This window comes from Sciurus vulgaris (genome assembly GCF_902686455.1).
Source record: "Sciurus vulgaris genome assembly, chromosome: 17".
Taxonomy (NCBI): domain Eukaryota; kingdom Metazoa; phylum Chordata; class Mammalia; order Rodentia; family Sciuridae; genus Sciurus; species Sciurus vulgaris.
The window spans coordinates 16781771-16794100 of NC_136478.1; the positions used below are offsets into that span (position 1 = coordinate 16781771).

The 12330-nt window shown below is 43.6% G+C and overlaps 1 protein-coding gene across 1 annotated transcript in view; it reads right to left on the reverse strand.

Moving 5' to 3' along the window:
- Window positions 1-12330, reverse strand: part of CDH1 (cadherin 1) — a 73970-nt gene that overhangs the window by 9762 nt on the left and 51878 nt on the right. The window contains exons 4-11 of the mRNA XM_079116852.1: window positions 10590-10742; window positions 10299-10454; window positions 9444-9588; window positions 7427-7602; window positions 7026-7154; window positions 5167-5349; window positions 3854-4098; window positions 881-1026 (exon numbers count right to left, since the gene is read on the reverse strand). Coding sequence (XP_078972978.1) covers window positions 881-1026; window positions 3854-4098; window positions 5167-5349; window positions 7026-7154; window positions 7427-7602; window positions 9444-9588; window positions 10299-10454; window positions 10590-10742 — 1333 coding nt within the window. The remainder of the gene's footprint in view (window positions 1-880; window positions 1027-3853; window positions 4099-5166; window positions 5350-7025; window positions 7155-7426; window positions 7603-9443; window positions 9589-10298; window positions 10455-10589; window positions 10743-12330) is intronic.

Genomic DNA, 12330 nt, shown 5'->3' on the forward strand with positions numbered 1-12330 from the left:
ACCACTGAGCCACATCCCCAACCCTTTTTATTTTGAGAGAGGGTCTCGATTAGTTGCTGAGGCTGTCTTTGAACTTGTGATACTTCTCCCTTAGCCTCCCAAGTTGCTAAGTTTATAGGCATATGCCACCAGGCCCAGCAAATCTCTGTCTTAAAGACACTGTCAAATTAAAAAAAAAAGTTTGTTTTTCAGTGTTAGAGGTAGAACCCAGGGCCTCACACATGCTACACAAGTGTACAACTGCTCAGCTATATACCAGCCCCCAAAATTTAAAATTTAAACAATATGAATAATGTTTTTATAACAAAACAAAATTTAAAAAGCCTTAAACCAATATAATAAACCATATTTATATAAGTGTATTCAAATATACAGACATAATCTGTGCACACTCACACCTAACTGATGATAAAAATGCCAGTCCTGGGCTGGGGAGATAGCTCAGCTGGTAGAGTGCTTGCCTCACAAGCACAAGGCCCTGAGTTCGATCCCCAGTACCACAAAAAAAAAAAAAAAGCCAGTCCTTAGATAATTCATGACAGACACTATTCTAGGTGTGTTTACACCCGTTAACTCATGTAATCTGGATGGAGTGTTATCATTTTGCTAGATGAAGGAACTGACAGGTATAAAGTTAAAAGTAAGTGCAAGGTCACACAGGTGTTAAGCTATAGACCTGGGGCCCCCATGGGAAAGGAGTGGGTGGTAGGTATAGACAGGGACAGGGGAAAGGAATTACTTGACTCAAATTATTTGTATTTTTGATACAAATAATGAGAATTCTCATCTAAAATTAAAAAGACTGAACACATATCCAAAAGAAAGGCAAAGGGGCAAGGGAGGCAAGGGGGCCAGGAGGGTGGGGCCACGGGTGACCTACCATTGTCTGTGGCAATGATGAGGGCTGTATACGTGCTATTCTTCACATGCTCAGTGTTCTCTCTGTCCAGTTCAGCCCGAGTGGAAATAGCACCAGTGTCTGGATTAATCTCCAGCCAGTTGGCAGTGTCCCTCCAAATGCGATACCTGAAAAGTTGCAGGCTCTGGCTTAGCGTGAGAACATCAAAAAGCACAGAGCTAGAGAAGACCAAGGTACCTCCTTATTTATATATGGTTATTTTCTATTTTTATTTTAAGAACTATCAACTCTGTATAAAAGTTGCCAGAATAATAGGATGGCCATCCATGTACCCTGCTCCTAGATTTACCCCCAGTCTGTTTTTGAAGTGCTGGGGATCAATTCCAAGGCCTTGCACATGCTAGGTGAGCATTCTACCACTGAGCTACATCCCCAGCCATTGTTAATATTTTGTAGCATTTGCTTTCTCAAACGATATATTCTCACATACACACATGATTTCTTATTTTGTTAAGTCATTTGAGAATGAGTTGATGGTGTCATGTTCCTTTACTTACCTATACTTCAGTGTATTATCCTAAGAACAGAAGCATTCATATATACATATATGAATAAGTATGTAAGTTTGTAAAATATGTAAATTTGCATAGTCTCAATCACAAATTGATTTTCTTTTCTTTCTTTCTCCCTCTCTTGTGTGGTACTAGGAACTGAAGTTTATTTTGGAGACGGGGTCTCACTACATTGCCCAGGCTGGCCTTGACTCGCAATCCTCCTGCCTTAGCCTCCCAAGTAGCTGAGATTATAGGCGTGTGCCACCACACCAGCCTCACATATTGATTTTCAGTTAAGGAAACAAAACTCTTGACAGAATACTATTATGTCTTTTATAGTGATCTTGTGCCCTCCCCGATTCAGAATGCAATCTGCTGTTAGTAGCTCCAAGTTCTCTCTGCCCAGCCCCAACCACACAGAAATGGAACCAGTGTCCAGATCAATATCCAGCGATCCAAGGGCTCATCAGTGGCATTTGGCTGACATGTCTAGTTTCCATCAATCTGGACCCACGCCTTGCCTTTTCCTTCTCGTACCTAACATTTTTAAGATGGGTGGGCCAGTTGTTTGTGTGCCTCAATTTTAGATTGTCTAATTGTTCCCTTTTGCAGGGTGAGAGGGGATGAAAACCCTGTAGAGGTGAGGTTATGTCCTTCTCTGTGCTTCACCTTAGAAGGCACATGATGTCCCTCTGTTCTTTTATTGGTGATGTCAACTTTGATCACTTGGATAAGGAAAAGTCATTGGACTTCTTCATAAGAAAGGTATCTTCTCTTTATAGTTAATCTATAATCTAGCAGAAGACCATTCGGGAATATCCTGTTCACCCATTTTACACAATGAATTTAACATCTATGAGTAATTTTTGCCCAAAGCAATGCTTACTAGAAGCCTTATACAATCATAATCATGATCATCATCATGATCATCATCTTCACCACCACCACCACCACCACCACCACCACCACCATTTTTGGTACTAGGAATTGAACCCAAGGATGCTTTACCACTTTGAATTATATTCCCAGCCCTTTAGTCTGAGACAGGTTCTCACTAAGTTGTTCAGGGCCTCACTAAATTGCTGAGGCTGGCCTCAAACTTGCAGTCCACCTGCCTCAACCTCCCAAGTCACTGGGACTACAGGTGCTAGGATTACAATCCTGGCTCAAAATCCTACATTATTTTATTCTGCTTTTCATATTCTTTCCCACTCTGATTAAAAATACTTTTACTAGGCCTTACATTTTAGACAACCTAGAAGTATCCCCAGGATAATGAACTGTACACTGACTATCTGTACAAAATTAGAGTATTTCAAAGAAGAGTGTTGTAGGCACCTTCAAATTTAAAACAAGAGACAGTAAACTACTTATAATACTTATCACACATCACCACTGCATAAATCGAAACCATATTCCTACAGCCAAGTGCAGTGGCTCTGGGTACTCAGGAGCCCAAGGCAGGAGGATCACTTGAGCCCAGGTCCAGGACATTCCAGGCAACACAGTGAGACTTTGTCTTAAAACAAAACAGCCAGACACATGATGTATTTCTGTAATCCCAACCACTCAGGAGGCTGGGAGAAGAGGATCACAAATTGGAGGATAGCCAGGGCAACTTAGTGAGATCTTATCTCCCTGAAAGACTGGGGTAGTAACTCTGTGGTAGAGCACTTGCCTAGTGCAAAACCCTGGATTCAATAACCAGTACCACAAACAAAACAAAACAAAACTGGGCCCAGTGGTACAAGCCTATAGTCCCAGCAACATGAGAGGTTGAGGTAGCAGCATCACCAGCCTCAAAATAAAAAAATTAAAGGACTGGGGATGCAGTTCAGTGGTAAAGCACCCCTGGGTTAAATCACCAGTACCAAACAAAGCAAACAAGAAAACAGAATTACATTCCTCCTGTACTATCATAAGAACTCAAAGCTGGGATGCTTGCCTGTAATCCCAGCAATTTGGGAGACTGAGGCAGAAGATCATAAGTTCATAGCCAGCCTCTGCTACTTCAAACAAAACCAAACCAAAATGAAATAACTCAAAACTCAAAGATGGAAAGGACATTAAACCTAGAATGGCCAAGTGGAGAAAGAGAAATGATGTGGGAGACAGGGACAAAAGTGAATAAAAAAACAGAACAAGGAAAAGGTGTTGCACAGTCCCAAGCACGCCAGGAATGAAACAGCCATGTGCCACATAATAAGGATCAGTCATCCAAAGACTGCATACGTGACCACCTAGTGACAATGTGGTGAACTTAGCTTGTGTAACAATCGTGTTTGCACAATGATGACATGGGCCAGAGGAACTTCTCGGAATATAGTCCTCTGTCACTAAGTGAAGAGTAACTGTGTGTGTGTTTACCTGAATAAAAAACCATATAGATACATCACAATACCCACTTGTCACAAGACCATTGAGAAACCCACACACTCACGTAATCCTCTGTTCCATGAACGTGTCTGGCTCCCGGGCCGTGTAGGATGTGATTTCTAGGCCCACACCAAAGTCTTCGGGCACATCCACTCTCTTTTCAGGAGGTACAAAGATGGGGGCCTCGTTCACATCCAACACATCCACAGTGACGGTGGCTGTGGAGGTTGGGAGAGTCACGTCAAAGGCGGCCACGTTTGTCACTGCCACATGTAGAATGTACTGCTGCTTGGCCTCAAAATCCAAACCCTAGAGAGCAGAAAAAAATGAGATTAAAAATAAAATACAAGGGCCTGGTATGGTGGTGCATGCCTGTAATCCTAGTGACTCAGGAGGCTGACAGGAGGATTGCAAGTTCAAAGCCACCTTAGCAACTTAGAAGGGCCCTGTCTCAAAAAATAAAAAGGGCTGGGGACGTGGCTCAGTGGTTAAGTGCCCCTGGGTTCAATCTCTGGTACCGATAAATACATAAATAAATAAGATAAAATACAAGGACCATGGGTATAACTCAGTGGCAGGGTGCCTGCCTAGCATGCATGGCATGCTGGGTTCGACCCCCACTCCCACCCAGTAAATAAATAAATAAATGTCAAGAAACATTTTATGTTAGCAAAACCACACAAAAATTACATCTTTAATCATTGCTTTTGGTTGGTGATAAACCAGCAGTCCTCAAACATGACTGAAGAGGATGTCAAAGCTCTGGGGTGATTCCAAGCATCCGCCTTTTCCTAACTTCAATGAGCAACTCACCCAACTTCTTAGTTTCCAAGTTTCTAGGACATTTTCCACACACAATAAAGTATCTGTCCCCCCACCTTAAAAAATAGTCCATCAAAACAGCCAACACCAGTAAACCATGTTCTCTCTTACTTGCAAAACAGAAAGGGGATTAGGGCAGGCAAATGTTTCCAGGAAGGAGCACATTAAAGCAGACGGTACTGCTGGGCACTGTGGCGCCCATCTGTAACCCCAGAGGCTCGGGAAACTGAAGCAGGAGGATTTCACATTTGAAGCCAGGCTAGGCAACTGAGTAAGACCCTATCTCAAAATAAAAACAAAAAGGGCTGGGGGTGTAGCTCAGTGGTAGAGCACCCCTTGGTTCAACCCTTAGTAGCACCAAAAGTGGGGAAAAGTAGATGGTATGCCTCTTCAATTTTAGGTTTAGTACCCCATGAGCGCTGAGCAACAGGCCCACCAGAACCTGGGCAAGCTGTCCCACCCCTGCCCGCCAATGCTAATCTACTTCTGAGAAGACAGTGGGGGACAAGGCAGCAGCCAGCAGCTGGGGTGCAGGCTTGCCAGGCATATACAAACCTTAGCTGTCTTCAGAATGCCATCATTGGTCACTGGGTCTGTGACGACAACAAACTGTTGCTCATTATCGTTTAATATGGTGTACACCGCCTCCCACGCTGGGGTGTTGGGGGCGTCAGCATCAGTGACTTTGAGTGTAGTGATGACAGCATTAGCTTCATTCTCAGGCACCTGACCCTCATACTGCAGGACAAAGGAAGAGATGGGTCGTTGACGGCATACTGACGTGGAAAGTGGAACCAGGTCCCAGGCTAATGGGATCCATTCTGAGCCCAAGCCTGGAGGAGCTGGCGTGACGGACCAGGTCAGGCAGGGCACAAGCTGTCCCACTCTGGGAGCAGGCCCTCATTCCTGTGCATGGAATGGTTAGTACTCAAGAGTACCCACCTCCATGAGTACTTCAAGCAGGTTTTTGCAAGGTCCTCGCTGCCCAAGCCCCTCAGCACGTGTCCCTGGGCATCGAGGCTGACAGTGATTTTGGTCAGATGGTCTTAGTTCATTCACCTCCAGCCCCCCTTCTGTTCTCCATCAGTCAAGACTAGTCATTACGGTCCTTTCCTTAAAACCCTTTGACAGGGCTGGGCCTGTAGCCCAGTGACAGAGCGATTGCCTAGCATGGGTGAGGGACTGGGTTCGATCCTCAACATCATGTAAAAATAAAGGCATGCTGTCCATCTACAACTACAAAAAAAAAAGTGTGACAATGACCCCTTGTGCTCAGGGTAACATTCTTACCCCAGGCTACAAGGTCCTCTAGGACTGCCTTACTTGGTTCATTACACCTGGGTCCTATTGGCTGTCTTTTAGTTCTTCCTGTACATTAAGTTTCTTCTTGGTTCAGGACATTTTGCACATACTGATCCTTCTGCCAAAAATGCTTTTCCCATTTCCCTGTCTTGGTTTGATCTGCTTTCAAGTTTTATTATTAATAACATCCACTGTCTTTGTGATACCTTCTTATACTCAAGTGCTGGTTGGGATGACAGACACCGCTACTTACCTGCTAATATGCATTCTCCTCTTTCTTAACTATATTTTTGGTAACAGCAGTTACAAATGGCTGTCACCAATGAGATGCAAGTGAAACTTGTGGACAGTGTTGTCACAGAAATGTCTTTAATAAGAGGACTTGCCTCAGCAATGCCTTTGTGCCCTCTGCCCTTCTCCTTCCTGTATGGAACACAGACATGATTGGCTGGATCTACAGCAGCCATCTCAGGCCACAAGGTGACATTGAGGAGAAAAGACTTGCACTAAGGATGATGGAACAGCAATTATCTTTTTCTTTCTTTCTTTCTTTCTTTCTTTCTTTTCTTTTCTTTTTTTTTTTTGGTGACATAAATGAAAAAAATGCCATCTATTTGTTTAAACCACAGTAGTCAGGTCTCTATTTCTTAGCAGTAAATCAACTTTTTGCCAATTCAATAGGATTTAAAGTTCTTCTATTTGGCTCTCAGAATCTCCTTAATTGCATTTAATACTCTTGGTATTAAAGTGAGCTGTATAACATCTTCACGGTTAGACTACTAAGCTCCATGAGACTAGAGTTGTATGCTTTGTGAATCTATCTCCAGAGTCTGACACAGTGCCCAGTATAAATTTAGAAAATATTTCTTTGATAAATACACAAAACCTGGTAAGATTTGCTACAAAGATGCACAATACAAGGAAATGGATACAGTAGGTGCTTTTTGCAACTTTATAATCCTTTGCCAGATGGGCTCCAAGCTAAGGATGGAACAAAGATGCTCACAGTAGGTTTAGAATTAACATTCACTAGTCTGGGGAAGAGTTCTCAAGGTCTTGACCTTGTACGACAGATTTTTCCTTGGAAACCACCTAAGAAGTTGCAGGCTTACTGTGGTTGGATGGAAGATGGGAGGGTTATCATTGGTGTCAGTGACCGTGATCATGGCTGTTGCTGTGGTACTCAAGCCATCACCTTGAAGATCAGCAGCTTGAACCACCAGAGTATACTCAGGAAAACTCTGCAGAGAGATCACACATACCTGAATCAGAACCAGCAGCAATAGCCACCTAGGCCCAGCCAAGCCCACTGCACATATAGAACCACAATATTTTATCTGCTTAAATACCAGCCTTCATGCACCCAGGCACAGAAACCCTTGGCAGACAGTTAGGTGCAAAGTTCAGACCATCACACTAACTGGCCACTGGCCACAGCAGAGTTTTACAAAGGGATTTAGCCAATATACATTTGCTTTCAATTCCCACTGGATCCTCCTGAGCTCTGCCTGACCTCTCGGTCCAGCCCGGGAGTGACCACACTGATGACCCCCGTTTCCCGGTTGATGGTGAACATATTGCGGTGAGGTGACTCGGGTTCTTGGGAGAGGATGGTGTAAGCGATGGCAGCGTTGTAAGTGTTCACATCGTCGTCTGCATCCGTGGCTGAGACCTGCATTACGGAGGTTCCTGAAAGCACCAAAGGAGAGGAAGATTTAGACAGGCTGCCCTCTGGGACCTGCTCAATACTGCTCCGTCCCATCTTGCCCCACGGGGTGAAGGAGGACCCTGCAGATGGCACTTTGCCATAGTTGCATTCTTCCAAATTGCTAGGGGAAGAAGAAAGCACTACATCACGTGAGCTGTGTTCAGGGAACTCAACTCCCCAGGACAAATTTTTGGGTAGGGTAAGGAGGAATATTTTAAATAACCAAACTTTTACTAAAACATCTTGCTGCCAGGCATGGTGGCGCATGCCTATAATACCAGAAATTCAGGAGGCTGAGGCAGGAGGATGAGAGTTCAAAGCCAACCTCAGCAATTTAGCAAGGTAGTTAGCAAATCAGTGAGACCCTGTCTCTATATAAAATACAAAAAAGAGAAAAAAGGGGGGCCCTCCACCCCCCCTCCACCTCCCCCCCCCCCAGTTGGAGATGTGGCTCAGTAGTTAGGCATCCCTGGATTCAATCCTGGTACCAAAAAAAAAAGTCTTGCCATATCTCTTATACTGAGTTGAGTGGCATGTAAAACAAGAACAATTCCAGAATTCACTACATTAGAGAATGATCATTGGCATCATTACCTTCAATGGAGTAAAATACTTAAAACATACGCAACTGATAAAGGACCAATATCCAGAATATCTAAGTAATTAAGAATTAATAGCAAAAATACAAGTGATCCAAGAAAGAAATAACAAAAAAAAGGGAAAAATTTCAATAGACAAATCATAAAGAAAAAATAAATTAAAAATAGTCAGTAAACATATGCCAAGATGCTTAGGCCATCAGTCACCCCAGAAATGCAAGTGGTTGTTGTTGTTTTATTTTTTTGCAGTACTGGGGATTAAGTCCAGGGCCTAGTGCATGCTAGGCAGGTGCTCTACCACTGAGCCACACTGCCAGCCCATAAGTGCAATTTTAAATTGCACTAAGTTGGCATCACATGCCCAACAGATTGGCAAAAGCTAAACAGTCTAATAATTTCCAGGAGTGTAAACTGGTTTTAATCCCTTGAAAACCTGCTTGACACTATTAAGTAAAGATGAATACATGTGATCCACCATTATGAATGTGTATGCTAGAGAAATTGTCATGTATTTGCACCAGGAGATATATTAAGGATATTCTGAGAGTGCTGTTTAGAATAGCAACAAAATCAAAAGGGCCCAATTTCTATCAACAGCATACTAAACTGTTTTACATAAATAACCATAAAAGGGAACACTATGCATCAACGAAAACGAATTGTCATCACTAATGAAAATCTTACAAAATGAAAGAGGTCATAGAAATATAATATAAACCAGGCATAGTGGTGCATGACTAATTCTAGTGGCTCAAGAGACTGAGGCAGGAGGTCAGCCTCAGCAACCTAGTAAAGCCCTAAGCAACCCTTCTGCTCAAAATAAAAAATAAAAAGGGGTGGGGATGTGGCTCAGTGGTTAAGCATACCTAGGTTCAATCCCTGGTACCAAAAGAAAAAAAAAAAGAAACAACAACAACAACAACAACAACAAAAAGTCAGGACAATAGCTACCATTATGGAAGAGAGAAAAGGATATGATCAAGAAGTGTTTATGGGGGTTTAAGGTACTGGCGCGGATCTGTTTTATAATCAGGGAAGTTGTCTTAAACTGTTCCTACTGCATGTGTTTCTGTAGGTAGATTGTTCCACACACACAGTGGCTTCTAAAGAAAGCTCTGTCCATATGAAGGGTCAGCTTCAGCGGCCTAACCCCAAGCACCAGGCCTAACACTTTGGGACCTAAAGCAGCTCAGTGTCTCTCTGACTCCTTGCCATGCGTGTACCTGGAAGAGCCCCCTCCATGACAGACCCCTGGAAGACTGGCTGGATGAACTCAGGCTTGTTGTCATTCTGATCTGTCACCGTGATCACAATCTCCATGGGGTCCTCCACTGCATTCCCATTTGAAGACACGGCGTGAGAATAGAGCTGCAAGAGCCAAGTGAGGGTTATTCAGGCCCTGACGAGGAAGATGAGGCGGAGACGGGGGCTGGCTGGAGTCCCGCGGGCTCGCCTGGTCTCCACCCTTCCCACTGTGAAACCCCCAAAGAGGACTTTCCTCACACGTGTGCTGCTGCTTCAAGATCAGGATGAGTTAGGACCCATGTCTGTAGAACACATGCCCCCGCCTGGCAGACCTCCATGTCCCACAGGAAGTCTGGGGCACCAGGGCCAGAGGTAAAGGCAGAAGCATAAAAACTTCTGACTCACTCCACTCAGGGTCAAGTTTGCTCTGGCCTCTCCAGTCTGGTGTTTCTCCCAGATTTGTCTGCATCTGGCATTGATACTAATCTCCCTCTCTCCTAACTCCGATTCCTACCAAGTCCTAGAAATAGTTTCTGCTTTCTAATATCACCCCTATCTTCTTTCCTTAGGAACCTCCAGCCCCAAGAACAGGTTGACATCCTGGGTCTAAACTCCTGCTTGACATGTGAACACTCTTCCCCCATATTTTTCCTCATAAGGAAAAAAATGAACTGCCCTGGGTTCTCCTGTCATTTCATCTTATCAACAAGTCAAGAGATGTCAAAAGCTAAACTCTTCACATGCCCAGATCTCTGATGTGGGGACCCAGCAGGAGTGGACCCACAAAATTTTGGACAGATGTTACCCCCGGTCAACAAGCGAGAGGTACTTACGATATACTTGGCAATTTTTTCTCTGTCCAGAGGTTCCGTCACCTTCAGCCATCCTGTTTCTCTTTCAATAGTAAACACACCAACAGGGGGAGTGTCAGCTCCTTGGCCAGTGATACTATAGAAAACCTTGGTCTCTTTGTCCCTGTTGGATTTGATCTGAAGAAAAAACAGAAAGGGGAAAAAAAAAAAAAATTGGTAAGGGAAGATTCCAACCTGGGGTTTTTCCCCTTCTCTTCATTGGTTCTACTCTGCCAAATTCCTTCCAGAGAAATAGATAATTTTCTTCTCTACCTGAACCAGGTCTTTAGGAAATGGACCTTTTTCGTTTTCTGGGCAGCTGATGGGAGGGATGACCCAGTCTCTCTTCTGTCTTCTGAGACCACGGTGGGAGCTGGGAAATGTGAGCACTTCTGTGTGGGTTCCAGGGAGAGGCTCCTGAGAAGACTGGAAATGAGGAACAACAGGAGAGAAGTCAGGAGAGATACTACAAATCTGACTGTCCAACCTACCTGCTGCAGCCTGGGGGCTTTATTGGTTTTAACTTAATGACATGTCCTCCTCTCCATGAGAAATTATATATCCATTCCAAAATGAGCAACCAAAACAAAAATCAATGAACCCCTTTGCCACTGCCATGGTTTGGATGTTGAATGTCTTCCTAAAGTTCCAGGTGGCTTGGTCCCCAGAGTGATGCTATTGGGAGGAGGTAGAAACTTCAGGAGGTGGGGCCTATGATAGGTCTTCAGATCATTGGCAGGGGGTGTCCTTAGAGAGAATTTTGGTAACCAGTCTCTTCTTCCTCCTCCTCTTTGCTTAGGGAAGTGGTTTGCTCTGCCATATACACCCACCATAATGTGCTATCCTCACCAGAGGACCAAATTAAAAGGGTCACTTGATCTTGGATTGGAACCTCCCAAAACCATGAGCCAAACTAGACCTTTTCTCTTTATAAGTTTATTGCCTCAGGTATTTTGTTATAGGGATGGAAAGCTGACTGATACAGCCACATAATAAAGGATATGTCCTATTCTGATCCTTCTCAGTGTCCAAAATTCAAGTCATCATTATAAATACATAACTGTAGTTTGAAGTTTGATATTATAATTTACAAGTTATTTCAAGTCTATGCAATATATCTGTCATTTTTATAGCAACATTACAGTCTGGTGATTTAATATCAGAGTTTATTCAATAACTATCAAGTGTTTTCAATTTCTTTTCTTTTATGTTTTTCCCAGGGATATAGTTCCCTAAAGTTGAGTTGTCTGCCAAGTTAAGTTTGGGGAATTGTCTAAGAACTACTTTGAGATGAATACAAACCTCTTAATCTCACTGTTCTGTATCTATAAGGTTTCCATTTGCTTGAACAGAAGCTGTTTGGATGAGCACCAAAAACACCCTTTGAGACTCATACTGAACACTTTTCTTGTGCAATACAGATAACTTTATGCACAATCAGGGAAATAGGAGAGTGGTGAGAAGGAACATATCTCCCAAATTGTTTATGTTTGCTGTTGTTTTTCGTAATGGGGATTAAACCCAAGAGTGCTTTGCCATTGACTAACATACCAGCTCTTTCTATCTTCTATTTTGATACAGGGCCTTGCTGAGTTGCTGAGACTGTCCTCTATAACAAGCTATCCTCCTGCCTCGGCCTGCTGGGGTTGCAGGTAAGCGCTGCCACGTCCAGCTGTTGAAATATTTGAGAATGACTAGCGGTAACACACATGAGTTTCTAGTGGAAAATTCCACCTTCCTCCCTCCACAGAAGGATGCTCACTCATATTCCCTAATCACTGTTTGCCAAGTTTGATTCAAGCCCGATTTCCTGGCCTTTTTTTTTTTTTTTTTTTTTTAAAATTTAGATTCCAAATGTAAAACATGGAAGTGAGACTTGCCCAGGTGTAGTTCCCAGGGCACTTCCATGATCACGCATGCATGCGCAGGGGGCACACCCCTGCTCCGTCCTGCTGATCCTTGCATTTGTCTCCCACAGAGGCAGGCCAACCAGAGCCAAAGGCAGGCTCCTGGG